This window comes from Rhopilema esculentum, chromosome 5 (assembly GCF_057945365.1).
Source record: "Rhopilema esculentum isolate cy_ngs chromosome 5, ASM5794536v1, whole genome shotgun sequence".
Lineage (NCBI taxonomy): Eukaryota > Metazoa > Cnidaria > Scyphozoa > Rhizostomeae > Rhizostomatidae > Rhopilema > Rhopilema esculentum.
Window position 1 is genome coordinate 429,841 of NC_142819.1, and position 25,769 is coordinate 455,609.

The 25,769-nt window shown below is 36.8% G+C and overlaps 4 protein-coding genes across 5 annotated transcripts; 2 read left to right on the forward strand and 2 right to left on the reverse strand.

The window, feature by feature from the left end:
• The first annotated feature begins 259 nt into the window (after nucleotides 1–259).
• On the forward strand, nucleotides 260–6,552 carry LOC135689639 (uncharacterized). The gene is made up of 2 exons (XM_065206938.2): nucleotides 260–1,589; nucleotides 2,606–6,552. Exon 2 carries the CDS (start codon nucleotides 2,607–2,609, stop codon nucleotides 4,308–4,310), a length of 1,704 nt encoding a protein of 567 aa, XP_065063010.2. The 5' UTR covers nucleotides 260–1,589; nucleotide 2,606; the 3' UTR covers nucleotides 4,311–6,552.
• Nucleotides 6,339–9,499, reverse strand: LOC148960175 (uncharacterized). The gene has a single exon (XM_089116236.1). The coding sequence runs from the start codon at nucleotides 8,299–8,301 to the stop codon at nucleotides 7,318–7,320; it is 984 nt and encodes a 327-aa protein (XP_088972362.1). The 5' UTR covers nucleotides 8,302–9,499; the 3' UTR covers nucleotides 6,339–7,317.
• Nucleotides 9,500–9,649: 150 nt separating this feature from the next.
• LOC135689600 (uncharacterized) lies at nucleotides 9,650–14,455 on the reverse strand. Of its 2 annotated transcripts, none has more exons than XM_065206885.2 (4): nucleotides 14,299–14,455; nucleotides 11,972–12,218; nucleotides 11,204–11,484; nucleotides 9,650–10,450 (listed from the first exon to the last, which is right to left on the reverse strand). In XM_065206885.2, the coding sequence occupies exons 2-4, from the start codon at nucleotides 12,208–12,210 to the stop codon at nucleotides 9,924–9,926; spliced, it is 1,047 nt and encodes a 348-aa protein (XP_065062957.1). In that variant the 5' UTR covers nucleotides 12,211–12,218; nucleotides 14,299–14,455; the 3' UTR covers nucleotides 9,650–9,923. The 2 variants fall into 2 exon arrangements, with proteins under 2 accessions (XP_065062957.1, XP_065062958.1); XM_065206886.1 differs by lacking the exon at nucleotides 14,299–14,455 and adding an exon at nucleotides 14,121–14,260.
• Nucleotides 14,456–14,637: 182 nt separating this feature from the next.
• LOC135689601 (uncharacterized) lies at nucleotides 14,638–23,836 on the forward strand. Its single transcript, XM_065206887.1, has 4 exons — nucleotides 14,638–14,793; nucleotides 18,635–18,893; nucleotides 21,152–21,432; nucleotides 21,993–23,836. The coding sequence occupies exons 2-4, from the start codon at nucleotides 18,655–18,657 to the stop codon at nucleotides 22,511–22,513; spliced, it is 1,041 nt and encodes a 346-aa protein (XP_065062959.1). The 5' UTR covers nucleotides 14,638–14,793; nucleotides 18,635–18,654; the 3' UTR covers nucleotides 22,514–23,836.
• The last annotated feature ends 1,933 nt before the right edge of the window (nucleotides 23,837–25,769 follow it).

Below are 25,769 nucleotides of genomic sequence, written 5' to 3' on the forward strand. Positions count from 1 at the left end.
TATAAAGCCTTATACAAGGTTAGGTGGATTTAAACCACAAAATTTTACTTTTGTTGACGTAATCGAAATATCTGTTCATGACATTTACGAGAAAGACATTTCCAATCTGCCCTGTTTATTCTTACACACTCCAGCTCGACAATCTTCAAAATGCTTTGTGGTCGGACTTGGGATCTTTGGCAACTATATTTAAAATCTTGATGTCATATCTAATTTTACTCCGCAGAAGCGTAAGAACTCTGGGGCTCCTAGTCAGTGATATACTTTGCCTACGGTTACATCTGAGGAGGAAGATGTTCTTTCTTTCCAGAATGGTTTGAAAATATTTTTTTACAATAATTCACAATAGGTATTAAAAATATAAGAAAAAAATTATCTGCTTAGTCAAAACTCGCCGTTCTCGAATTTTAATTATATAACACATTTTACTTTAACTGAGAATGTTATTTTTATTAATCAAATTTGTATCTTAAGTTGCACAACAATGCAAGTCTCTAAATTGATTTTTATTTATGCTTCATCAGACCTACTATCAATATTACATTTATTTTTGCGTTATGGACAAATCCAGTAAAAAAGTTAAAGAGAGATAAATGTATTGTTTTACAATATAATTAGAAAAACAGTAAGCGTTCTCAGTATTGCAGCCACCAAAGTACAGAAAGAGTTGCTTTGGAGTCGCCAACAACATCAAGAAGAAGCAAGACAGATTGTCTTTCCGTGTGTTACCCTGCATATCAATTTTTTATACCAAGTATGGAAAGCTATAAGGGAGTACTGCAAAAGGGCAGCATTTGTTAACAATGTTAAGACCACTGATCGGTATTTTTGTAACATCAACAGGGTATAATTTTGCACCTTCTGTATCCCGTGTACTGGCTGACTTACATATCACTCTACATTCTAGATGATCTGATATGATCAAATGATTTATAGTGCACGTTTTATCTTGTTCACTCGTTGGCTGGACACCCTGTTATAGGTTAATCGCCAATAGCGATACGATTACTGCCTGTGGAAGTTCCTTTCAAAAGAAACGTGTTTTCTAAGTTAAGCAATTCATGCATGAATCTTTTGTCTAGCATGAATCAGTCTGGTGTTCCGGCTAGATAAATCTCTCGAGTTTGGAAAATAAACTGTTTTCTGTGCCTTTTATAGTTGCAAATCCTCTCCTTGTTTCTGGATGATCAAAAGGAATGAGGAGATAATTTGCGGTTTCTTCGTATTTGCTGCCGTTTTCATTGCAAAACTTACATTCAGAATAGTTTAAATACGACTTGTGGCGGAACACAGCTCCCTACTTCATGTTGGTAGAATGTTTGCTTCATATCTTTGTGAAGGATAACCTCACGCGGAATCGAATGAATTTGGTTGAAATGATGAATAAAGATGAAGAAAAATTTGCCGCAGATGCATTTGTAAGAAGTAAACTGATCAATATTTTATTACACGACTGCAGACATACCTGCCGATGGTCTCTTTGAATCAAGACAGGTTGAAGACATAAAAGAATGACAATGATTTACAGTGCATTTGCAGCCCCAGAAGCTAAATTATTTTTGTTTTGATCGTTACCAGTAGAAAGCAAGGTAAGCCAAACTACATATGCTGCATACCTTTTCGTAGAGAATGAGTTTTAGTAGCATTTAAGGTATTAATTTCGTCACGGGGCTTAAATGTTTCATTAGTTTAGCCAAGTATTTTGAAGATTCTCTGACATTTTTTCTATAAACCGGCATGAAAAAAGTATGCAATTAGGTGTGAAAAGATCATCAGTTATGAGTGCAAAGATCATCAGTTGCTAATGACTTAGCAGATACATATGAGAATTCATTTTTATTCTCACACATCATAAATTTCCGGACAGAAGTAACATAACAGAAGAAATAAATTTTATCTTTGTCTTTATTATAAGCTTTTTATCAACACAGTGTTGTAGTGTCCAAAAAATCAAAACGATTTTAGGGATCGACCAAGAAGACGCAAAAAACAAATAAGCTTTCCTTGAATTTCTTATTCGGTTATTTACCGGGCAATTTCTTTCAATTGTATGCTCAATCAATTTTCCAATGCAATTCTCAATCAAGTTTAAGTTGAGCAACTTACAGTAAGTTAAACCACTCTCGCGCGTAAAGCAAAGCAACCATTGGCTGTTGAGAAAACCAGGCCATTGTTTTCAATCTTAATAACATCATAGGGATCCAGAGTAATCGTATTATCTTATGTACGTATCATATTGTGCTAGAGTTAATACTAAAGGCGTCAGTGATTTCGAAACAAAGAAACTCCAGCTGACGAGAACGGGTAGTCTATCCAGTAACCTCCCTACCAAACCTATTTTATAAACACAGTTGACGGCAAAAAAGGGATTGTTTTCATTTGAAGGTTCTGCATCAGCTCTCAGAGATTTGAATTAAATTTGCTATACCTGACAAAAATTTAAGCAATGCTAGTATAAGCATTTGTGTACTGACGTGTGGTTTGTGAATAATTTTAAAACGTTATTACAAAAGATACATAACTAAAATCAAAGCTGAATTTTTCTGAAACTTAGATATAAGGCTGCTACTTACAATGAAAGCCTTTTTCCTTCTTTTCATTCAAGAATGCCGTCTGCAAAGAATTCCAAAAGCTCAAATGTGCACCATCCGCCGACCAATCGAGCATTTGCGTTGAGAATGATGAACTCAAGCCAAAACACGGAGGGCAGAGTAAGCCCATTTGACAAGGCATTAAAACCGTTTAGAGACAGTTTCAAGAAAAGCAGCAAGAGCAAAAAGGCAAAAGAAAAGTCAAGCCCTGCCACTACTGACTCTCATTCTGATTTAGAGAGTAGAGACGAAGAATCATTTGACTCGACATATGAAGTGTCTAGTCCAACGTATGATAATCATCAAAGAGAACATGACACATTGCCCTGGACAAGTCAAGCAAGGAAGGGTCACAGTGACGACCGACAAAATTACAAAAGTGTTGATTCAGTTACAGCGTCACATGGGTACAGATCTCAAAGTAACCCCCATGCCGATTCCGATCATGCCAATTATCATCAAAGGCATTTAGAGCATCGAGGAATGGCTGATATTCTCGAGGAGGATGAGTTTTACAGTGAAAACGAGAAATCCCGTGGGGAACGCCTAGGCCATTACCGCTACGAAAATGGACAACATCAGCAAAGAAGCAGGCAGATGAACGGTCAGGGATTTTACCATAGGGACACGCAAATGGGGGCGTTTCACAGTCCCAATGAATACCAGGGAATGGATAACAACTTTAATGAGGCTGGGAATGACAGTTCTTTTTTTGTTGCCCCTAATGGCGAAATGGTAAAGCTCCGAGAGAAGAAGAACAAAAATACTGAGCAGAGGAGTGGAAGAGAGCAAAATTCACAGATCGAAGCCTTGCTACCAGAAAGGTTCGGCAAGCGTCTTTCAATGCTATGTCACATGCTGGCAGAGAAATATCCAGAAGATTTTCACATTTTAGAACTTTTGGTTGAATTGCAAGTGTCGAATGAAAAAAGAGAAGAGGAAATGAATAAATCGGTAAATGTATTGAAGACAAAGGTTGAGCTTATGGAAGATAGGCTTCTGAACCTTGAGAGACAATCTACGCCCGGATTTAGGGAAATGTTACTGCCCCTTGCTACTGCCGCTGAAGCATTTAGCAACGGTGTACAGAAAAGCCTTTCGGGCTACTTAAAAAGCTGTGAAAATCGAATTGACAAAAATACCTCATATCCTTCCAGAGAAGAAAAAGCTAACGACCCGGTCTCGGATGTCAGGGTCTCAGAATCGTCAACAGTAAATTGCAGTGATGCCAGTGTTCCTGAGACTGAACGAGAGGGCCTAGTTAACCTAAAAGGAGAGGAGGAAACTTCAGTCACGATTTACAGCACGAAAATTCCCGAGCCCGATATTGCTGATGTAACAGAAAGTGAGAGTATAATAGCTACAGAAGATCACGAAGAACAGAGCAAAGACAGAAGTAAAGGAATGGACGAGGAAACAGAAAATCAAGAGAATCAATCAGTGACTGATAAAAAGATTGAAGCAAGTTCGCAAGAAAATACGAATGACAAAACTGAAGAAGGAATAATTGTTTCAGCTGAAGAAATAAAAATACAGGAAAAAGAAACTGAAGACAAAGTCGCAATCCGCAAAAATGGGCAAGACGAAGCAGTACATGGACATGGTGTCGAGGACCTTGGTAAAGCTGAAGCAACAGCAACGAGCAAAAATTGCCTAATTTCGGTAAGAAACCAGGCGGCAGACCTTTATCTGGCAGCGAAACTTCAGTTTGAATTCTAAGAAAAATTTTATGGGGAACACATGCATCAAGACAATTCTTTGATGCACAGCGACAATTTCTAAATGCACATTTTTTTTACTAATTTCGCCTTTACCTCGAAACATGTTGTACTTTGAACTTCGAGCAATATCACCAGTTTATTTTACAGGTATTATTTATAAGAAAGAATAAACAGTCAAACCCCGTCATCATGGAGGTTGCAACCAAGGGCAAAAGAGACATACACCCCCTAAGTTGAAGCCCTGCCTGCTGTTAGCACTATTAAAAGTTCCTGCGAGACATTTGCGACAACATTCTCTCTTCTCTCTTCTCTCTTCTCTCTTCTCTCTTCTCTCTTCTCTCTTCTCTCTTCTCTCTTCTCTCTTCTCTCTTCTCTCTTCTCTCTTCTCTCTTTTCCCTTCTCTCTTCTCTCTTTTCCCTTCTCTCTTCTCTCTTCTCTCTTCTCTCTACCGCCGCACTCTTCCAAAACGCCCTTATTTCCAGGGCCTCCGATGAAGGAGGAGCGGAGGGGCGGGTGGGGGGCTATGGCCACCCTAACAGTTTTGGAAAACAATGGAGCTTTTTTTAAAAACCCTTTGTTATGTCTGTCAAATCTTCCCTTAGCCCTCCCACTTTCCAACATGCGTCGGAGCCCATGATTTCTCTATACCCCATTTGACGCTTTGGAACCCAGGGTACTGGGCTGTATGATTTCAGTCAAATTCATCATTCTGAGACCTGACTTAGCATGAATGGAGAAATTCCTCCAGCTAGAGCTATACCTAGAGTATGCTCACTCACCAGCGTCAATCTGTAAGAAATTCGAGAAATATTGCGCGGTAAAATAAGCCTTTCCTGTTAAACAAACAACAGTATGTTGTATTTGTCCGAACACCTTTGCCTGCGTCAAAAGTTTAAGGCCCAAATGTTGTTGGTTGAAAATAATCACACAAGAATATTCTACAAAAACCTTTCTGATTATAGTCAGTGGTGTAGCATTTTACCATGCAAATTTTGAGAAATATAAACATTTTTATGCATTTGATCACTCTCAATCATCAACGAAAAGACGTCCAGAATACACAGGCACCGCGCAGCCATTGGGCCAGCAGGGGCTTTATCCACCCCCCCCCCACTTTTTGCAATAATAGGTTAGAAATTCTTTAGAAAGTTTACTCTAGAAATTTACTTTTAAAAGTTGCCCTAACGGATCCTAAGTGGTAGCATTTCTTGACCGGGAACCATTTTTTGTTCATTTTCTTGGCGTCTGATCATGTTAAACTATTCTAATTGTAATCGTTATCTTCTTTGAATCAGACCGTTTAAAAATAATAAGTGGAAAAAGCAAGTATTTCCTAAAAGGTGCATTATCCAGCGTTCTAAAGGGTGTGGCCTTTAAAATTTGTTGGTCACACACTTCTCAGCTCATCCACTTTTGCATGTCCAGAATAACATAAACATGTCCAGAATTTAATCAGTAGCGTAGCCCGGATGGTAAGATTGGAAAGGGGAGGGCAAAGGAAAACCAGAAAACACCCTTTGCCTTTGGGGGCGTATACCCCTTCTTGCCTCCCTCTCACTACGCTATTAGTTGAAATTGGGATATCCTCAAATGACTCTCACCACATACATACCCAGTCAAACTCTGAATGAGACAGGTTTATGTAGTCCAATGAATTCATTTCTAGTTGCACAAATGTTCAAATCTAGAATTGTGGTAATAATTTTTGTTTGAATAGGCGTAGCTGCCAATTTGTCTCTCCCTCAACGTTTTATCACACGTAGAATGTCATCATAGCAATAAAATCACGACTGGCTGAACGATCTCACCATTTCTATTTTCTCCCAAGGTATTGGCCAATCAACACACAAGATTCTAAAATAAAATTCGCGTCGCAGCTGAAATCAGGCTAATTACAAAAGTTTTAGCATCTTGTTTCCACAGTATCTAAGAAAAACATTTCACGCCTCTATGAACTTGATTTTTTACCAAATATGTTTCCATGTTTGTTCAGTATCATGCTTTAAAGCCGCCAATATCTTATCTCCTTTAGAAAGAGCGACATTGGCTAGCTAGCTATAAGAAAGTTTATTTTGTGAGAGTCAACTATTTGATTTCTCTACTCTAAGGGACTCTACATAACCAATTTTTTTTCAAAGATTTGATACTTTAATTTTAATTGCAGCAAAGATCACAACCTAACATTTGGAGAACTAAGATGTAGTAATGATGATTTGTTAATTATCAAATTCATTGTCCAAGTCATTGATCTTTTATTCGACCTGTTTCTCCATCTTGCTTATTCTTCTCACAATCCAGTTTGTTCACATAAAACTATTGCAAAAAATAATAGTTTTAAAAGCATACTCACATCACCCTGCCGAGGATGTCGAAACCACTTACGAAATTGACTTGAATCCAATGAAATCCCATCGTAATCATTCAGATAAAGTTACGTAAAATGCCTTTCAATAGAGTTTTAACTGTTTTGGATTTCTTGAGGCTTCTAATAATGAAACATTTCAAAATGTCAGGATGTTTTATACTTATTAACGATGATTGCCAATCAATAAAAGTGCAGTAATTTCAATTTCAAAAAACGAAAAAGCTTAACAAATGCCCTGTCCCAAGAAAGTTTTACCTAAACAACCTGAGACACTATGCAACAGTTTTTCTTCCATGCAACCTCTTCAGGACTTTGGTATTTGAATATGCTGTGCAAATACCAAATAGTTCCCAAAAAGTAGCGGCAAACTTACTAGCTTATCAAGCAAGCCAAGAGAGAACTGCGAATGGAAACAAGTGTAAGCTATACGGTTTGAAAGAATTTCAATTGCTGTTTTGTTCACTAAATATACAAGAACTTACAGATTCTTTACAGTTAACTTGATTGCCGACAATTGCTAAACTAAGATAGGCAAAAGTTCCCATTCATACAATGTACAAAAATACGGTTGAACTTACAGAAGAACGAATTATAAAATTGGTATTTTAAATAATTTTGTCTTTTGGACCGGAATGTGACATTAGCCTACATTAAAGAGTCGTTTGATGTTTCGTGTCAAAAATGCGCTGGCAAATATCCCAATGGTCCCGAAAGGGACGATGGTCAATAAAGCTGGCGACTGGGAAGATGTTACGCTCATCAGAACGAGGATTGCCAGAGCGTACAGGCACACGTTAAAGGCAAGATGCTTTCTCGAGTGGAAAAACGCAGCCGTAAAATTAGCGAGAAAAGCACCGATGATGATGTCCCCAGCTCCAAGATAAACATGTTTTGTTGATGGACCGAATTGAACAGAGAACACTGTTGGTAAGTCATACCTGATGTTGTGAAGTGAAATGTCACAAAGCAGGGTCTTACAAGGTGTCACCAGTGAGAAAAAGCGTGATGTAATGGCTGAGGGTAACTTACTCAAAGCAAAAACATCGTAGAAAAAAGCAAGCCACATGAATATTTGCAATGAAATAAAGTTCCTGAACTTAACGTAACGAGTCATTGCTGCAACCAGTAGAACTATTGTATTATTAACTATCCATCTGTAGCTTGTATTTAAGCTTTTAAGCCAGATAACACAGAGGGCTAACGCGAACAACACCGAAAACAATCTCGATTTTATCCATTTCCGCATCGCAATAAATATGACAATACTGATAGACAAATGTTGAACCAACAGAACTGCTCCTGCAACGTGATTGCCGGCTATGCCGAAGAGCACCATCAGGACAAAATATAGAACAAGTCCAGCAGAGTATAGCACATATTGCTTCAACAGCGACTTACGATTCTTGATCTCCGTTGAACTCTCTAGCATTGATGGATCAGTCAGGCTGCTTGATTTATCCAACAGCAAAAAGCTATCCGGAATAACTATATAACTACCGCATGAATCCTTTTCTTCTTTTCTGTTTTCTATATCTGCCAAGGCATTGGCGAAAATGATAATACTAACGGCAAAGTCCAAGATAAAAGTATTTAAGTCAAAATTAGAATAAAACGAAGACTTCATGGTTAAGACACTAACTATTTCGGAAAATCAGCATTTGATATACAGTTTCTTCACAAAATCTGCATTAGCAACTCGACTTTACCAACCGGTCTAAGCTGCTTAGAAGTCTAATCTTCGATGAGCCACCGTCTTGGAATTTGTCCGTTATCATAACCATTCCATATAAAAGGTATACATTTATCAAGATGAAGCTCCGTAGATAGTGTAACGACTGCACTGAATTGAAACAAGCAGTAAACGAGGATTTAATTTTCAACATGCTAAGGTCAAAAGGAAACACAATGTATCACCCGCTCATACCAGCTTCGAAGAAGATTTGTTCTTTAATCTCCATCGAGTAAAACACGCAATACCCACATCATACGCAGATTTATTAAGCGCGAGCAGCTGAAAAGCGTCTGTGCCGGCAAAATTTCGAATAATTTTTGCAGCAGGCTTGAATGGTCATAAAAGCCTGTGTTTTGGAGGGGGAGCGAAGGCATAAGGGAATCTCTTTCTTGTGTCAATACAAAGATCCCTTCGAAATCACAGAACAATGCATGCGGTTTGGGCTGAGTATAAAGAAGAAAACGTTGAAAGTTTCTTAGAATTCATATCAAACCGATATGTAACTCGAACTGATCTATAATGCCAGTTTGACTAGATGAGTGTTAAGGCTCCTAGCTTGAGTCAAGGTTGACCGATCCTGCAAGACTGACAAGGATCTCTTGGTTCCATGAAAATAAAAATCTTAAGAGCAAGAAAACGACGAGACAGATTTTGTACTGCTATCTATGAACATTTGAACACGATACCTTGTCATTCTTCATTGTCATTTCCTTTGAACCAAACCTTGTTTTTAATGTCAGTTTTTTAAAATTTTTGCAGATATTATTTCCTCAATTTTCACATTCGTTTCGCAAAGGATGTCCCCGTGAACTTCCAAACGGTCTCCAGTGTAAATTTGAGAAAGCTCAGGTTTTATTTCAAACTGAATTTGCAGTGATAAAAAGACTCTGGAAACTGCTCGAGTAAAAAGAGTGTCCTACCTCGTTCAAGCATGCGCTATTGATACGTCCCCAATCACGTAATGTCAGGATGGAAAAAAGTCATTAAAAGTTCTCTATAACAAGATTGAAATTTAGTGCTGTATATTTTTGTCCTATTGCCCAGAAAGATGCAGATTTACCATTAGTTCTGATTTACTATTTGTTTTGTTTATTCCTAATCAGCTTAATTCGTCTCTGACAACTGAGCTTAATTCTGCAACGTCAAGCTGATTTGCATAATTGATGATGGGAGAGCTGGTCACATATGATGTCATAGGCAGGGTTCTAGAAGCACACAGCTCTAAGAAACTTCACCAATGCAGGGCTGTTTAAGCTATATAGATACATAAATTGACAATCATCACCTTTATTCTCGGAATATTCAACCAAATGAAAACTATTGTTTACTCAACGCACCATACAATTCCTAATTTGACAAAAATTAGTAGGAAATTTTTCTTGGGACAAAATCATAAAAGTTCAATTTTGAAATCACAAAAATTCGTCTACTTTTGTCAGTAAAACTGTCGCAATTAATGAAAAAGAAATATTTCAGGTCGTGTTTAGCGATCCATGTTGGCAAGCTGGAATGCGCTAGAACTCAAAAACGCCCTTGGTGATTTCACCTTTGTCCAAACAACTGAAAGCTTCTTCGTAGTCTTGAATGCTAAATGTTTTCACTCCAAGCACACCCCAGTCCAGGTACTTTTTGGCCATATCACTCACCAACCTGATTGTCTTCGGATAGGTAAACTTATTCAGATACGAGTGCACAATTTTTACCTCTTTGGCATACACTTGGAAGGGTTCAAAGTTGACGATGGCGCCTTTGGGGCAAACACCAAATAACAATATGGTTGCCCCCTTTCTGACCCACCTTAATTCATATTCAACGGCATTTGGGTTTCCTGTGCAGTCAATTATAACGTCAAAACCCCACGTTTCATCACAGTTCTTCTCTGCAAGGTCAGCTTCTGCTCTAACAACTTTTGGCTTCACGCACCTGTATCCGATGTGCATGTTTGCTGCCATTTCCCTCCTAGCTTCTGCTGTTTCAGTTATGGTGACGTCTCGATAGCCATGGAAGTGAAAAAGAGAGGCCCACTGTAAGCCAATCAAACCTAACAGGTAAAACAATGACATATAAAAATTCACAAATGTGTGACAACCAACCCGAATCAGAAGAAAGCCTACATCAGCTCTAGTTTCATAAGCTGCTAGTACTGTAACGTAAAAACGACTCACTATTAAAAAGAATGTTCACAAATAAGATTCACACGATCGTGCTGATAGCTCCTTTGAGAAACTTTTGTTCATGAAATCTTGCAAAAAACTTGGCAAAAATCCAAATACCGTATAAATCAGTGACAGGCAGCTGTTTTCTCATTTTGTGCTCTCTTAATATGGGTTGCAGCCTATATGTGTAGTGCATCTTTTCAAAGGGAAATATAGGCATATGTAGGTATTGAAAAAACACAACTCTTAAGATGTTTGTAGAACCATACCCCTAAGCTGTAATTTTCAAAAGCTATATCGCCTACCTATACTTATTTACGTTTTACCAAAATTTCTTCTTGTATTATATAGAAGACGAGTTTCATACGAAAAGTTGTTGTTTTTGGAAAAGAAAAAGGATACCATGCTGTTGGACGTCAATTTAACGTTGACAAGAAATATGTATGGAGATTGAGATGTCAGGAAGAATCAGAAAAGAAGAAATTGCTAAGAAACGAATACGGATCTGTCGCAGCAAATAGAACTGGATGTAGATGATAAATAACATATTATATTCAGGCATTGATAAAACGCCCATTCCTTATTGGCCTTTCACCAATCGTTCCCCTTGACAGCTAAAAAGAGACAATAAAAAATACCTGCACCACAAACAAGGATCTTCGCATCTGAATCACAGTTTCCCAAATTGTCCCATCCACGGCAGATTTCTGACATTGGTTGACAAAATATTGCTTGCTCTAACGGCATATCTTCAGGTAGCTTGTAGCAGAGGTGTGAGGCAAGTAGACAGTATTGCTGAAAACCACCATCTTTATGAAACCCGTGAGCTGTGTGCATTGCCTCCTTGGTGCAAAATTGCGGGTTTCCTCTAGTGCAGTAATGACAGGTTCCACACCAGCTTGTTGGATTTACACAAACACTGGAGAGAGAGACAAAAATACAAGGCTGTAGCAGCCTTGAAAACCTAGTAGGCAAAAAGTTGAAGACCTAGTTTAATCACTTTTAAAGTAAAACAATGTCACAAATGGTATTTGCTTTGATTCAAAGCTTATATGTAGGATACAATGAAAAAAATAAAAAGAAAGAATTAACCAGCAACAAAAAGTTCATATGATATCTAAGCCAAACATTCTACCTATGAAGTCATTTAAGAATTTATTCGAACCAAATTTGATTTGTACATTGCTTTTTCCTAGATTTGTAACTTATTTAGTTAAAAAATTCATTTTGAAAATAGCAGAAATTTAGATAATACCAAGAAGGTAACCACAAAATTGATTCACTGATTCATTTAATTTTACCATCACAGTTTACTTTAGTAAAACAAACTAAACTGTCACAAAATGTTATGGAGTGAAGCACCTTGGCATTCATCACACTTCACTATTTGATCAATAATCACATACCGGTCACCAACACTAAGGTGCTTGACATCTTTCCCAATGGCAGTGACAATGCCAGAAAACTCATGGCCCATGACAATCTTCTTTGCTGCTGGGTACTGTCCTTTAATAATGTTCAAATCAGTGCCACAAATACCACAAAAACGAACTTTTACCAGCACATCATTGCCATTCTTGATATTTGGAATGGGAACTGTTATCAGTGAAAGCTTTCCATCATATAATTGCAGGGCAGTATTCATTTCGGAAGCTGAAAATATGACACCAAAGCTTACAATTTGGCAAGTAGTAAAGACAAGAAAAATGCACTTTGATCACCTTCCAAACAGGGTGACATATAACTAAGAATATTGTATTCAACTATCAGGTTATTATGCATTTGCCTCTTAGAAAGGCTTGGTTACAGGAAACCAGTCAAAGGCTTGGAAAGGCTTGGTTATTGGACAAAAATGAAAGAAAGGCAACTAAAAGCAAAACATGACCTATAGAATTTATTGAAAAATACAATGCTCAGCATTTGCAAGAATGGGTGAAAGACATCCACATAGCTGTTTGATTTGCTGGCAGAAAATAGAAACATGAATTTCTGACAGTAAAAAGCTTGCGTTGCTCAGTGAAAAAATACTCTGCATATGAAAGAAATGGTTGAGGCAACAGGGCAGAGGAAAATGAGGAAGAATATCACCTCTGATTACACATTCAAAAGATATATGCAATCCAGTTATCCCTATTCTCTGATAAAGGATGTGAAGATTTGGGTTTAAGATTAAAGAAGAGAGGAAGGTGGTGAGGAGTAAGGCCTTATTTATGAAATGAATGCTCAATGTCAATAAATGCTTTTAATCACGTAGCTGAAATATGTTTTAGCTGTCAGGTGGGTTTGAATCAGAAAAAAGGAGGTTGGAATGAGCAGAAAGAGTTTTTAAACAGGGTTGGTACTAGCAAGTCTGACAGCAATGGATACCAGATATCGATTTATAGGAAAAACAGAAATGTTCTTCCCAGCTTTCTCTTTTCCTCAATCCTCAATTACCTTCCTTGCATCATTATAGGCAGACTGACGAGATAAAGGTTAGCATCCCAGAAAGAATAATCTGGTTTCAGCAATTGTAATGTTTGTCTATTGTTAAATGTGTTTGTTGTGGTAGTTCGGATGATTTTCTGACTTGACAAACAGGATGATATTTCATCTTGACAAGTGTGGACGATTTTCCAACTTGAGAGACTTGAGACAATTGCATATCAGTACTGGAGATCTTTTAAATTTTATAATGATTTAAGAGTTAAGATAAGAGTTTCTTTTAAGAAAAGTTATCATAGTTCTCCCATTTTGTCATATTTTTTTAAATCCCTTGCAATTTGAAAGGAAAACATTAAGTTAGAAAGTGTGTAGTAGCATATGTTTGTTATTGATGCATGTGCTACTTAGAGGTTCACAGGCACAGCTATGAATCTGTTTTTCATTATATGGACAAGCTGCAGAGCACACCTATCTGATGAAAACTAATCTTTGCTACAAGCCTGAAGTTCAGGTTTTAATTTTAAAGCTTACTTTGCTTATATTTTTTGCCTATAACCACTTACATTTTTTGTCTTATTTTTACAAAAGTTCAGCTCATAATATACTGACTGAACAGTAAAACATCATTTTCAACGTCATAATACTTTTGTTCTCATGGAACTTTAGCAACACAACACCAATAGCACGCCAACACTCCTAATTCTTGCCATTGAATTCATTTGAATATTATCCCTAACCCTAAAAACATTATCCCCATCATTTCCCTAAAAATCTATTTTAACAGCATTGTAATTCTTGATCAGCTTGAATGTGGCTTAAGATTGCATCCTTATGACAGATTTGACCTGATTTGACCGTTTACATCTTGATCATACAAAAATAAAAACTTCCACCATTTTCTTAAAAGTGTATACTCTATATCTATAACTTGCATTGTATTACTCGCTTGATAATACTTAATAAAATCATAGCATCGTATCAGGACAAATACAACAAACACCGATGGCATTATTCACGTGAAAAACTGAGATAAAAGCAACAACAGTAACATAACAGACAAAAACAAATTGCCCGCAGTCGGATGCTTTTTTGAAATGGGGCAGATTTCGCATGCAGTGATGAAACGGGCACCTTATTTTCCTTCCAATTTCATATTTGATCCACAAATCTCTTCAAACCGCTCAGCATAGAGTACTTGCTAGTGCGACTCAAACAGACAGCGATGGAGCGATGCTAGCATGATACGCGGGACCCTTAGGCCTGTGGAAAAAGGTCTTCGTATTCAGACAGGCCACACGAAACTACCTACCGAAAGATTTGGACTACCGTTCTTTTTTTATTGGTGGCTTCTTCAGTCTAATGATTGAGCAATAGTTTATAAATTTTATTTTCTTTTGCTTCCTGATCTGCTTTAATTTCTTGAGTGTTTGCATTTGAACAGAAGATAGACTTAGAGACGCATGTGCAGAAGAAGGAAGTAAGCAAATAAGGGGTGGGGCTTGCACGGAAGGTCAGAAAGAGTTTAAAAGCCGATCATACTGTGCCGTTGTAGCAGCAATTTTAATTACAATAACTGATTCGGCCTAGCGCATCTATCAGATACACCATTGCATGAAAATCAGAGCCAAGCCAAATAATTTTTTTCGTTGATCCCACGTCCCACCCATTTTTGGCGCATGCGTGACCTACTTGTTTTGTATAGAGCATAGGGCAGCCGTCTGCTTCCTTCGAAGAATCAAGAACTGCAGCTCACGACCAAGATTCTTCAACAGCAAAACTGAACATCCGAATTTGTGCATTTGTGGTGAGTTTCAAAAGTAGCTCTGTCTTTTTTAAACGCAGACTGTCCACTGGAATTTGACTTATCAAACACCGATCCAAATATTCATCGAGATCAGCTCATTATTTACACCTGGAACCTGCTCCTGAATGTATTTAGGTGGCCTTGGGTTCATCATCCCGTCCCTAAGGTTTTTGGTTTGCATTGTCTATGATTATTTCTCGACTGATGCACGGGAATTTGTGTTCAGTATGTTAGAAATATTGAGCGCTACTATTGTACCTCTTGGGGACATCTACCAGCAACGGACAGCCCTTGCTACCAGTGGACAAGTGTGTGTTGGCTACGATTGGTCACATCAATTACTTTGAAAACAGCATATCGTATCCTTTGGAATAAATAGCGTTAAAAACCTGCTAAGTACAATTTTTTGGTTTAGATTACAGGACATTTTTGCCATCAATGCACCTAAATTAACTATCAGCTTTCTATCAGCTGACAGCCACTCTGCATTCCTTGATTTCTGCATTAGGAAGTCCATTAAACAGAAAATTTTGGTGCCTCCTGTGGCATGATCCTAAGAAAGATCTAACTGGAACAGTGGGAAGGACTTGGCTACTCCCTGGGAACAATACTTAAGAACACTTCTTTTTAAAACTGGCATGGATTGCATCTTTTTTGACAAGGTCCATTAGGCATTTAATCATTGGTTTTAAAAACTGATGCAAGTAGATCTTCTATGATGCTGGTGTGGCTGGAAGCCAATTTTGAGGGGCAGGAATGATTTTCCCTGCACACTACAAGGAATGCAGAATGGGCTGACACATGAAATATTGAATTCTATATCTCTTGATTGTAATGCCCACTATTTTGATTAAAATACTAAAGGAAAATGCAAAAAAATGATAAATGGTGTCTTGGAGATACTGGCAGAATTAGGGATTCAAATGTTATTTTCAGTTACCAAAGTATGAGGAATGGTGTCAGGTAGAAACAGTAAGCTGTTGAGAATTAAAGTCTTGTGATGTTTAAGAATGCATGTATCTTTTTAGCAGCATGACAGATTTTTCAATTTATCAAATAATGTGTGACTTTGCTCTGAAGTAAACCATTCCTTTTTGGATAAGAATCATTTAGATATTATTAAACTAGGGACCTTGGTCTTTAGAGCTTAGTTCAATTACAGAACTAAGGATCTAGTTCAAGTAATTTTTGTTTTCTTCAATTTTTACAGCTCTACTTACTTTTTTACTCTACCTATCAAAACTAACAAGCTAATTTTCTTTTCATGGTGGACAGAGAACTGGAGTGTGCTGTTAAGATGTAGTTATAGCTTTTATTTTAAAATACAAAGCAATTTTAAAATTGAAAAATTCATGGCTGAACCATGGCTACTTGATCAAAGATAGTGTTTCTCACATAACATATTTTCCCATTGTATAAGATGCATTATTGTATAAGACCAATCCTAAATTTTATGTTGAAATTCTAAGAAAATAATAACTGTGTCTTACCATACATGTACATGTTTTGTACATGTACAAAACACATCCTTTTTTCTCACAATTTGTAAATTGTAATAATAAATAAAGAAGAAAATATAAAAAATATACAAAAAATATACTATTCAAGAAACTCTGTGGTTGAAAATTGGTTCAAACCCAACATGTGTACCTTTGAATTTTGAATTGACACCAATAGAAATGCCAGGTTTTAAAATGAATTAAATTCTTCCTCAAACTTTGAATTTGTTAATTCCAAAATGTTATCTTCCCTTTTTGATTTTCATGTGCCAAAATTTCTTCCACAATTTTCAGTTTGAGACCAGTGGGACAGGACTCAAGTGATGCCATACTGATTAACAAAGGTTTTTAAAAGTCTGTCTTCTGTAAGATATTTTGTCTATAAAATAATATTTTGCCACAATGAGGAAATGATGGGAAAATCAATAATATATAAGACACACCCTAAAGAATAGCCAAATACTAAAAAGGGTGCATTTTCTACATTGCAAATATGGTAAATTTAACCTATTCCTATTCCTTATCAGGAGAAGGGAAAGGAGTTTGAAAATTATTTGTGAAATTTGCTCTTCTTATCAAACTTTTAAAGGGTGATTGAACATCAATTTGACTTCAGAGCTAAGCATGTTCTGTTTTGAAAGTGATCAAATTTTTTTCTGCTTTTATCATTTTTCAGTCATAGATAAAATTGCCAGCTTAAACTATCCTTATTTTTCTGCTGTAAGATATTGCTAGTAAAATATATCGAGTTGCTAAACTGTGACTGTAGATCCTTAGGAAAAGTCAATATTTTATAGAAATGTAGGTGTCAAACAAATAAATGTTAATGTGTTTACAGAGCTGGCTCTTTTCTCTGGATTAATCTAAAGTTAAGTTTGCGTTGATATTATGTAGAACAAATATATTTGAACAACAATTTTTGTCTGCTACAAAAAGCATGTTCTTTTTTAAATGTTTACAATGAATAATGCTGGTGTTTTTATGGATACACTTTCTCTAGCTAGTTGTGTGTTGGCTCACAGACAAGCTCCTCTGCCCTTTAACAGGTCTTATTTCTAATCCTGCTTGGTCGCTAGTCACCATCCTCATGGATAAGTTCAGTGGGGGAGCCAGTTTTGTTGCTGAGCTAATGAACCATGCATCAGATAGTACTGGATTACATGTTACCAGTAGCAGGTGGAGCCTGACCTGACAAAAACACCATTTCCGAATCACAATGTACCTCTAAATGTAAAAATCTCAGCTTCTGAAATTTCTTTTCACCACTGCCTTTGCTTACTTATGAAATCCTGGCCATTCTCAATTAAACTCGTGGCTTGTTTTGAGGCCTCTCACAAACATTATCTGAAGAATGTTTTGTTGTTTTAAAATAATTGCGCGAAAGTGGGAACCCCCTGGCCATTTTACTGCTGTAAGGATATTGATAATAGTTGTGGCTATGTAGAAGAATAATAAGTAAACAGTTTTTGTGGGGCAGTTTCAAGCAGTTTTTCAATTTATGTACATGTTAACATTTTATAAGCAATTAAATGTAGATGGTGTTATTGCTAAGGTCATAGAAGCAATTCTAAAGATGTATATTCTTTGACTAATACTGCTTAGATCTATGTAGTTTGCTGTGTATCTTGTGTCCCTGTATGCACTGGTGATGTAATGTTATTCAAAATATTATGAACAGTTTTCTTTATTCCATCACTTTGATATTCCATGCATAATGTTGTCATATGCAACATTACTTACATTGACTCTTGCTGTTTATGCTGCTCTTCCTGCTAAAACCTATTTGTCAACCTGTGAATGGAAAGTCATACTGATTTGCCAAGGGCTGTTGCTACAGTGGGATGTGGGGGATATAAAATCCCCCTTGGAAGAAATTTTTTTTGCTAAAACAAAGAGTTTTTGCCATTTAGGGTCCCTTTTCTGTAAATATGCAGACTTATCAATAAATTCATAGTTTGTCAACCACTTGATCCGCAATTGGCATCTGAGCACCACCTTGAGTGCAATAGCTAGTGGCTGCCCTGGATTTGCCAATGATTGGACAGTCTTAATGGGGCAAGTTAGATGTTTCTGTAACATAAAGATATGACATTTTAAGGATCTTTTGAAAATATCTAAACTACTGCATTCTTGTCAGATATAGGGCTTTGGCACATTGCATCATGGAAAATTTTTGCAGCTCTATTTTAAATGCTGGACATTTTATGTTTAAATATTAAATCTAGTAACCACAAGATTTTGGTACATTCGGATGTTTCTTTTCGTTTTGTTTTCGTTTGCGATTGTTCAGTTTTCATGTTAAGAAAGGGTTTATTATGAGCATTCTATGTGTTTGTTTGCAGAATTTTGCTGAAGGGTCGCGATGAATACTGCTGTACAGCTTTACGGCGGCGAGCTTTCATTGGTCACAACCCCGATACCAAAAGTCAAGGAGCCATATGACGTCGTAATTCAAGTGAAATGTTGTGGGGTTTGTGGTACAGACCTTCATATTATCAAAGGAGAGTTTCCAGCAGCTAGCAAGCTTATCCTTGGTCATGAATTTGCTGGAATTGTAAGTGAAGTTGGAAGTGCAGTTTCACATGTCAACATTGGTGATAGGTAAGTGTTGTTTTTGACGACAGGTTGACACCACCCTAAACCCACTTAGTTTATCTACCTATATACCTAAAGTTATTATCAAAGATTTTCCTATCATGAATGTTTCTGACTGTGGAAAATTGCGTGAAGTCAACGGACTTCTTTCACCTGCAGATTTAGGTAAATGGAGCTCAGAATACCTGGGGGTGGTCAACAAACGGAAAGAAAGCCAATGAGAAGAAATGTAACGAAAGTATCACAACCAAACTTTTTCTGACGAAATTTTTCAGTGCTCAGTTGTATTTTCCTTCAGATAGATTCATACTTTTCTGCAGTCTCTGTGTATTTTTTTTCTAAATTCATTAGGAGGGAGCTGAGAAAATTAATTAAAAGTATGAAAATATCAGCTTGGGACCAGATTTCCCCTTAGGAAAAGAAGAGCTCAGAAGCGTAATTCTAGAACAAAGACCGTTGAATATAAAACCATAAGTGTATTCGACCTGCTTTAAAATTTATATGCTGGTAGTAATGGTAGCCTTAAATTCATCTACAAGTCATTACATAAGTTAATCTGTAGGTGATCGAGTATTCTTCGTCAGCAACAAACATTTGCTTGTCTGATATTTCCAATCAATTTCGCTACTGTAAGAAGTTCTGTATGAATTCCAACACTTTGTTATCTTGCTTTGGACTACACTATTCAAAATAGCTGTTATTGTGCGGTTCTTAACGATGTAGTCAGTGGTAAAATAACTGTTCGGATCCATTGAAATGCTAAGGTTTACCTAAATATTACCAGAAGAGAAATCAACTAATGTAATGACTTGTAGCGAAGTAATGACGAGTAAATCTCAATGCTGGTAGTCCCAGATTTTAAGAGAGTTGCGCAAAATCGGATGCAAGCATGAAACGTCGTCCGCAAGGGTAGTTTTGGGCGCTGAACAAGATTCGATGCAGACCCCAGCTGCCTATACAACCCTTCTATCAGTCTATCGTTTGTTCAAAAGATCAAGCAATGATTTTACTTTCTTTCTAACACGGTGAAACTGGTGAGGGTTGTATAGGGTTTTTGAGGGACAGGGGAACATGCCTAAAAGTAAAGATCAATGGTGAATTTCAATTTCAGCTTAAACTCATTATCATAATGATGCGGCGAAGAAAAGCAGTCAGAAATGAGACAGTGCATACCGCCAGTCATATGATTATATTGAGCATGCAAATAGTGCATAACTGTGTATTTTTTATAAAGAATCGTTGCGAATAAAACATCTAGAGAAAAACATGAATATATATCAAAAAATTCAAAAAATTTATAATTGTCATATTTAGGTTGAGTCAAAAACCTTTCAACACCGTTCTAAACACTACGGCAAAATATTTTGAAATATGCGTAATGTAGGTTGCCACTCGTAATATATTCTGTGAAAGTATTCAGCTGTTATGCACTTTTGCTTCACTTTCATTACTTGCACCTCTCTTCACACCTTTTCAGACACGCTTCGTTTATCCTACTTGCTAGACTCATTGAATGCTCTTTCCGTTGTAATCCCTAAATGCTCAACTTACATCCTAATGGTACATTTCAAAGTCACTTTCTATGAATTATTCTTGGCATAGGTTGTGCTTTAGACATATTTCAGCTTTCCTCTTGTTCGGTCAATATTTGTAACTGATGTTGGTTCCTAGTCAACAAATTGTTGCTGTTTCCTAGTTCTGTTATAGCTGTTTGTAACAAGTTCTGGCTGTTTCCAAGTGCTTGGGTGTCCGGATTTGCAGTTACAAAAATCTCATGCTATCTGCTATTTGTATACCCCTTTCGACCACGCATTCCTGTTTCTGAGATTTTTGCTTAGTAAAATGGCACGAGTGGTTATTATGCACTCGTCTTGCCTCTCTTTACAAGCGAAACTATGCAGTCTATTATTTAATTCGCCTAGAATTAATCAGCTTACTTTAGGTCGTTGATTTTATACATAAGCTGGTGATTTTAAGTTTTTGATTGAGTCAGGCATAGTCGTGCAATGTCAAGAATTAGATCTCATCATGGTGTCATATCTTTTATTTTTGTTGTGGATAAGTAATACTTTTTAAGGAAGTAGTTATCTCTCTCTGAAACTTTGAATATGCCAGTTTGTTTACATATATACGGATGGTGAAATATTCGGTGAAACGTTGTGGAAATCCTGAAAAACCAAAAAACCCGATTTACTAAAGTAATGAAACTGGTTGCTGTTGTAATTTAAATGTTTCAGGCGTCAAATTTCATTCTTTGATTTCAGGGTGTGTATCAATCCATACAACTGGTGTGGCACCTGTTACTATTGCACTAGAGGACAACCTCAGTTTTGTATTACAGAGGCAATGCGAACTGCTTATGGGTATCAGAAGAATGGGGGCATGCAAAAATACTGCGTGGTTCCTGCGCAGCTTGTTCATCCAGTACCTTCCACAATGTCATTGAAGCAGGCAGTATTTTGCCAGCCCCTTTCAACAATCGTGAGAGGCTGGGACAACATGGGGCATGTCGAATCTGATTCAAAAGTTCTAATTGCAGGAGCAGGTCTTTATTTCCGTTTAATGTCATTCTCTCTTTCTAATTTGTTTTATTCTAATTTCTACAGTATTTCTAGGACATAGCATTATAATTGAATCATATCGATTTGTACGCCGGACAATTCGAGTTTACATTCAAATCGGATATTTCTACCTGATTTAGTTCAAAATTGCTACTCCGGCTTTGTTTTTTGTTTGCTGATTTTTCTTTCTCAAACTTATAGTAATTGCTGGTAGCACAAAAACTAAAGACGATAGCAAATCCATAAGATGTTTCTAGGCTATCAAAATTAAAAACGTAATCTAATATAAATCGCTATTATAATAAAGATTCTTCATTTTCTTCATTCCCAATCATAGCCCACTGCTGTTGACACAATCTTTAATTTTTTCAAAGCGGTACCGTCAAGATTTTCATCCGCCTATATTTTATAACCTACAATTTAACGATAGATCTCGTAATTTGTCTTATCAATCAATTTATTTTGGTTAAGTAGATATGTGATTTGATCAGAAATAGATAAAATTGAACGTTTGGAATTATTTGTCTTTATTTTCGATTTGCAGGCATCATTGGACTTCTTTGGGCATCCCTTTTTCATTTTCATGGCTATCGAGATGTTACCATTAGTGAAATTTCTGAGCACCGGAAAGAAATGGCTTCAAGAATGAACCTTGGGTACGAGTGTGTTCACCCAAAAGAGTTGTCTCGCAGGGCTGCTGAGGCTGAGAAGGACGAAACATACGGATTCGATGTCATCATAGACTGTACTGGTTTCCCTGCAGCTGTCGAGGAAGAGCTACGGTGGCTTAGAAAAGGTGCCACCATTGTTTTATTTGGAGTCTGCCCCAAGGGGAAAATTGTCAATTTCGAACCGTTTAACGTTTATGCCAAAGAGATCAAAGTTGTGACGTCATACCTGAACAAATTTACGTTTCCTCGCACCATAAAACTTGTACATGACATGTCGGAAAGATATCTTGACTGGAATGTGCTTGACGTGAAAGCCTTTCAGTTGCAGGACTACGAGGCTGCCTTTGCTGCTTTGAGAAAGGGAGAGATATCAAAAGCAGTATTTGAGTTCTAAACGGCTGATTAGCAAAATGGCTGTACTTGACTTGCTGTGAAGGATTGTAAAAATTTTGACTGTTATGAAGAAATGTATTAAAGGAAGGGAGTGAAGGGAAAAGACAGTTTCAATGCATTTAGTACCCTAATATGATAAAAATATTTTAGTTTGCGAAATAGTCTTACTTATCGATTTGCTGAAAAGTCAAAAGAACGATCGCGAATTGCTGGATACCCATCTGGCATACAATGTCCGGTTTTATAAATTAGATACACGTTTTTGGTATATAGAACAGGGCGGTTCTAAGCTTCTACTCCGAGTTTCACACGTAATTCGATGATCATGCAACTGTTTGAAGTTAACATTGAGCGTGAAACTCAGAGTAGCAACTTAGAACCGTAGTTCTTCAAATAAAGGTTAACCGCTTCATTGCCCACCAAAATTACAATATTCCTTGCTTATTTTCAATTTCTACCCATCTTGTAGCAAACTTCCAAACATAAACGGAGACCTCCCTAGCAAGTGTGAATGTCCAATAATTTCCTTTGTAGAAACTGAGATAAAGAAATATCTACCAAAAGTTGAATTAATTATTCGAACAAATTAATTAATTTTGCTCAATTTTTTTTGAAAGTATGCATCCTTTTATCATAAGAAAACGTCTCGATTATCGTACTACCCTTCTGCAGCACCATGAGTGATTCAGTTCGCTGGAAAATGCAGTCTTGAAGCAATTTTCCATATACAAAATAATTGGATGGGTTTTCTTCAGATCGGGACTAACTCCCTTACATTGTTTGATTGGGACAAAGTTTTGATATCAGGTCTGACCGTAATGGCTAGGAGTTGTGAACAATAAGGAGTCTTATATCTGAATTTCCATCACGTCTTGGCCCAACATTACTAAGGAAAAAACAAAACACATTGACTTAAGTGCCGAATTTTTTTCTAGCCAAAAACCCCACAAATGAGGTCATGACCTTTGTACAGTAGCTGTTTGTGGTTCCTGAGTGAAGATTTTTAAATCAATTTCAATGTTTTCGTTGACCATTTCATCGTTATCTTCAATTTTTTCACTTTATCTGTTAGCAGATCGAGCAATTTCAGCCTGCTGCAAAGATTTGTATTGGCCCTATCCTATAACATCTTGTTTATTTTCCCAATATAATTAAAAAGATCTCGAATAACGTCCAAGTTTCCGATGTTCTCTCATAACAAGGTGTCATTCTGAAAACTGTACGTAATTATTTTTTTGATCATATCTCTCCTGCCTTGTCGAGACAATGTTATTCGGTAACGTCAATAAATTTTTGTAGAAGAAAACCTCCAACACCATGCAAACCTTCGTATATTTTTTTCAGGCCCCTTTATTTTTGTGGGCCCTCGTCCCCGGGCCAAATGGAAAGTGCGGACCTGGTTATGTCATGTCATGTCATGTCATGTCATGTCATGTCATGTCATGTCATGTCATGTGTTATATTATGTTATGTTATGTTGTGTTATGTTATGTTATGTTATGTTATGTTATGTTATGTTATGTTATGTTATGTTATGTTATGTTATGTTATGTTATGTTATGTATGTTATGTTATGTTATGTAACGTTATGTTATGTTATGTTATGAAGAGAGTGCTATTGAGATGAGATGAACCAGCATGAACATTTGCACTCTCACTCCCAACAAGGAGTATATGAACATCCTTTATTGTCGATAAAATTCTTGGTAAGCTTTAAGAAGAAGATTTATAAGTTGCAGACTTTTAGAAAGGTCAGATGGAAGAGAACTTTTTCTGAACTGGAGTAAGATGTTATTACTTCTAAGAAAAACACGAGTTATTCCTACAATAGCCTACGTATGCAACTTTGTTCAACTTTGAAAACCTCCATTGTGATTAAAAATAAATAATTTTTCCATCGGGTAACGTTCGATGAGATTATAATGCTGCTATCAGCATGTTCTTTTAATTGTTCCTTAAACATATTATTGAGAAACAATTGATGGTCTAACAGTGCGTCTGAATACGTAAATCTTTTTGCAACATTTTTTTTAAAATGCTTTTTTAACTTTGCGAGAACTGGAACAATTTTGCTCACCAGGAAACATTGCAAATAGGAAATAATCCTACCAGTACTTGGTGCCTCGAGCTGTGTTTTTAAATTCCTCACAGTTGCTTGTGTTTTCCTTACTAACTTGAGAGATGAAAACATTTTTAATATATGCAAAATAGCAGAATTATATAGATTTTTTTGCTTGGAAATGACTGAGGCCTCCATGACTCCTAATCAGAGTTTAAATAATTTTTCTTTTTGCTACGAGGCGCGCATTGTGGGCTGAGGCCAGCAACTGCTTGCCTCTTGAAGCGGAAATGCTTTTATGATAGCAAGCAAGAAAGTATTTTCTTTATTAAAGCAATAGCAAAATATTTTTAAGGTTGCGAGAATGGCAGCCTCTCCGAACATTTGGAAAAACGCTCCTTGCATCAGATCTGCATTCAGAACCTTTGGGAAAGCGTCCTTTTATCTGAGACACTTTGCCCCTCTCTACCTGTGTCTCTTCAATATTGAAATGCTCCCAACATCCCTGTAACAAAATATAATAAAGACTCCCTTGATTTTGTTTTATAAAAAGCATTTGTGGTTACATTGTAAGGCGTGATTCGTAAAATTATTCTTGAGCCTTGCCTCCACCCAGACCTACGAACAATGCAGCCAGGGTTGGTAGATTCTTTTGGGGCTTCAAGCCAAATCAATGTTGGAAGAAAGCCAAATTAGGCCAAAATGTAAACGAGGCAGCAAAACAATAGAAAATTTCAAATTGTAAACGAGGCTAGAAATAACTTTTTTGTTCAATCCATAGGGTGCTTGACCCCCTTCAACCCTTACGTATTTCTCTACCCACGGCTTAAATTTTCCACTCTTGTGAAAAAGCTTAGGTATTTTTCAACTGACTGATGGAACACTTTTTTTATTGTATTCATAGAATTCTAACACATGATGTACATGTAAGGGAACGCATTTTTAGTAAAATTAAAACAAAGCAACATGGGAGCAAACAGACAATTTTAGGCTTAGCCGTTTTTGCTATCAGAATATTTACCCTTCCCTAAACATTTTATCATAGGATTTAGATAAAGTAGAAAGTCAGTCCATACGACACCACCCCTCCAAGTCCCCCTTCCCCCTTTTCGCATCGTGGTCATTAAACCCTGCTTCAACAGGCAGAAAGAATGAAGAACAAAGAAAAAATTACGTAACAATCGGGCAAGGTAAATAA

Coding starts and splice junctions, on each gene's coding strand:
- LOC135689639 (XM_065206938.2), top strand. CDS start 2,607: ATGCCGTCTGCAAAGAATTCCAAAAGCTCAAATGTGCACCATCCGCCG.
- LOC135689601 (XM_065206887.1), top strand. CDS start 18,655: ATGAATACTGCTGTACAGCTTTACGGCGGCGAGCTTTCATTGGTCACA. Junction 18,894..21,151: donor CATGTCAACATTGGTGATAG/GTAAGTGTTGTT, acceptor CTTTGATTTCAG/GGTGTGTATCAATCCATACA. Junction 21,433..21,992: donor AGTTCTAATTGCAGGAGCAG/GTCTTTATTTCC, acceptor TTCGATTTGCAG/GCATCATTGGACTTCTTTGG.
- LOC148960175 (XM_089116236.1), bottom strand. CDS start 8,301: ATGAAGTCTTCGTTTTATTCTAATTTTGACTTAAATACTTTTATCTTG.
- LOC135689600 (XM_065206885.2), bottom strand. CDS start 12,210: ATGAATACTGCCCTGCAATTATATGATGGAAAGCTTTCACTGATAACA. Junction 11,485..11,971: donor CACCTTAGTGTTGGTGACCG/GTATGTGATTAT, acceptor CTCTCTCTCCAG/TGTTTGTGTAAATCCAACAA. Junction 10,451..11,203: donor GATCCTTGTTTGTGGTGCAG/GTATTTTTTATT, acceptor TTTACCTGTTAG/GTTTGATTGGCTTACAGTGG.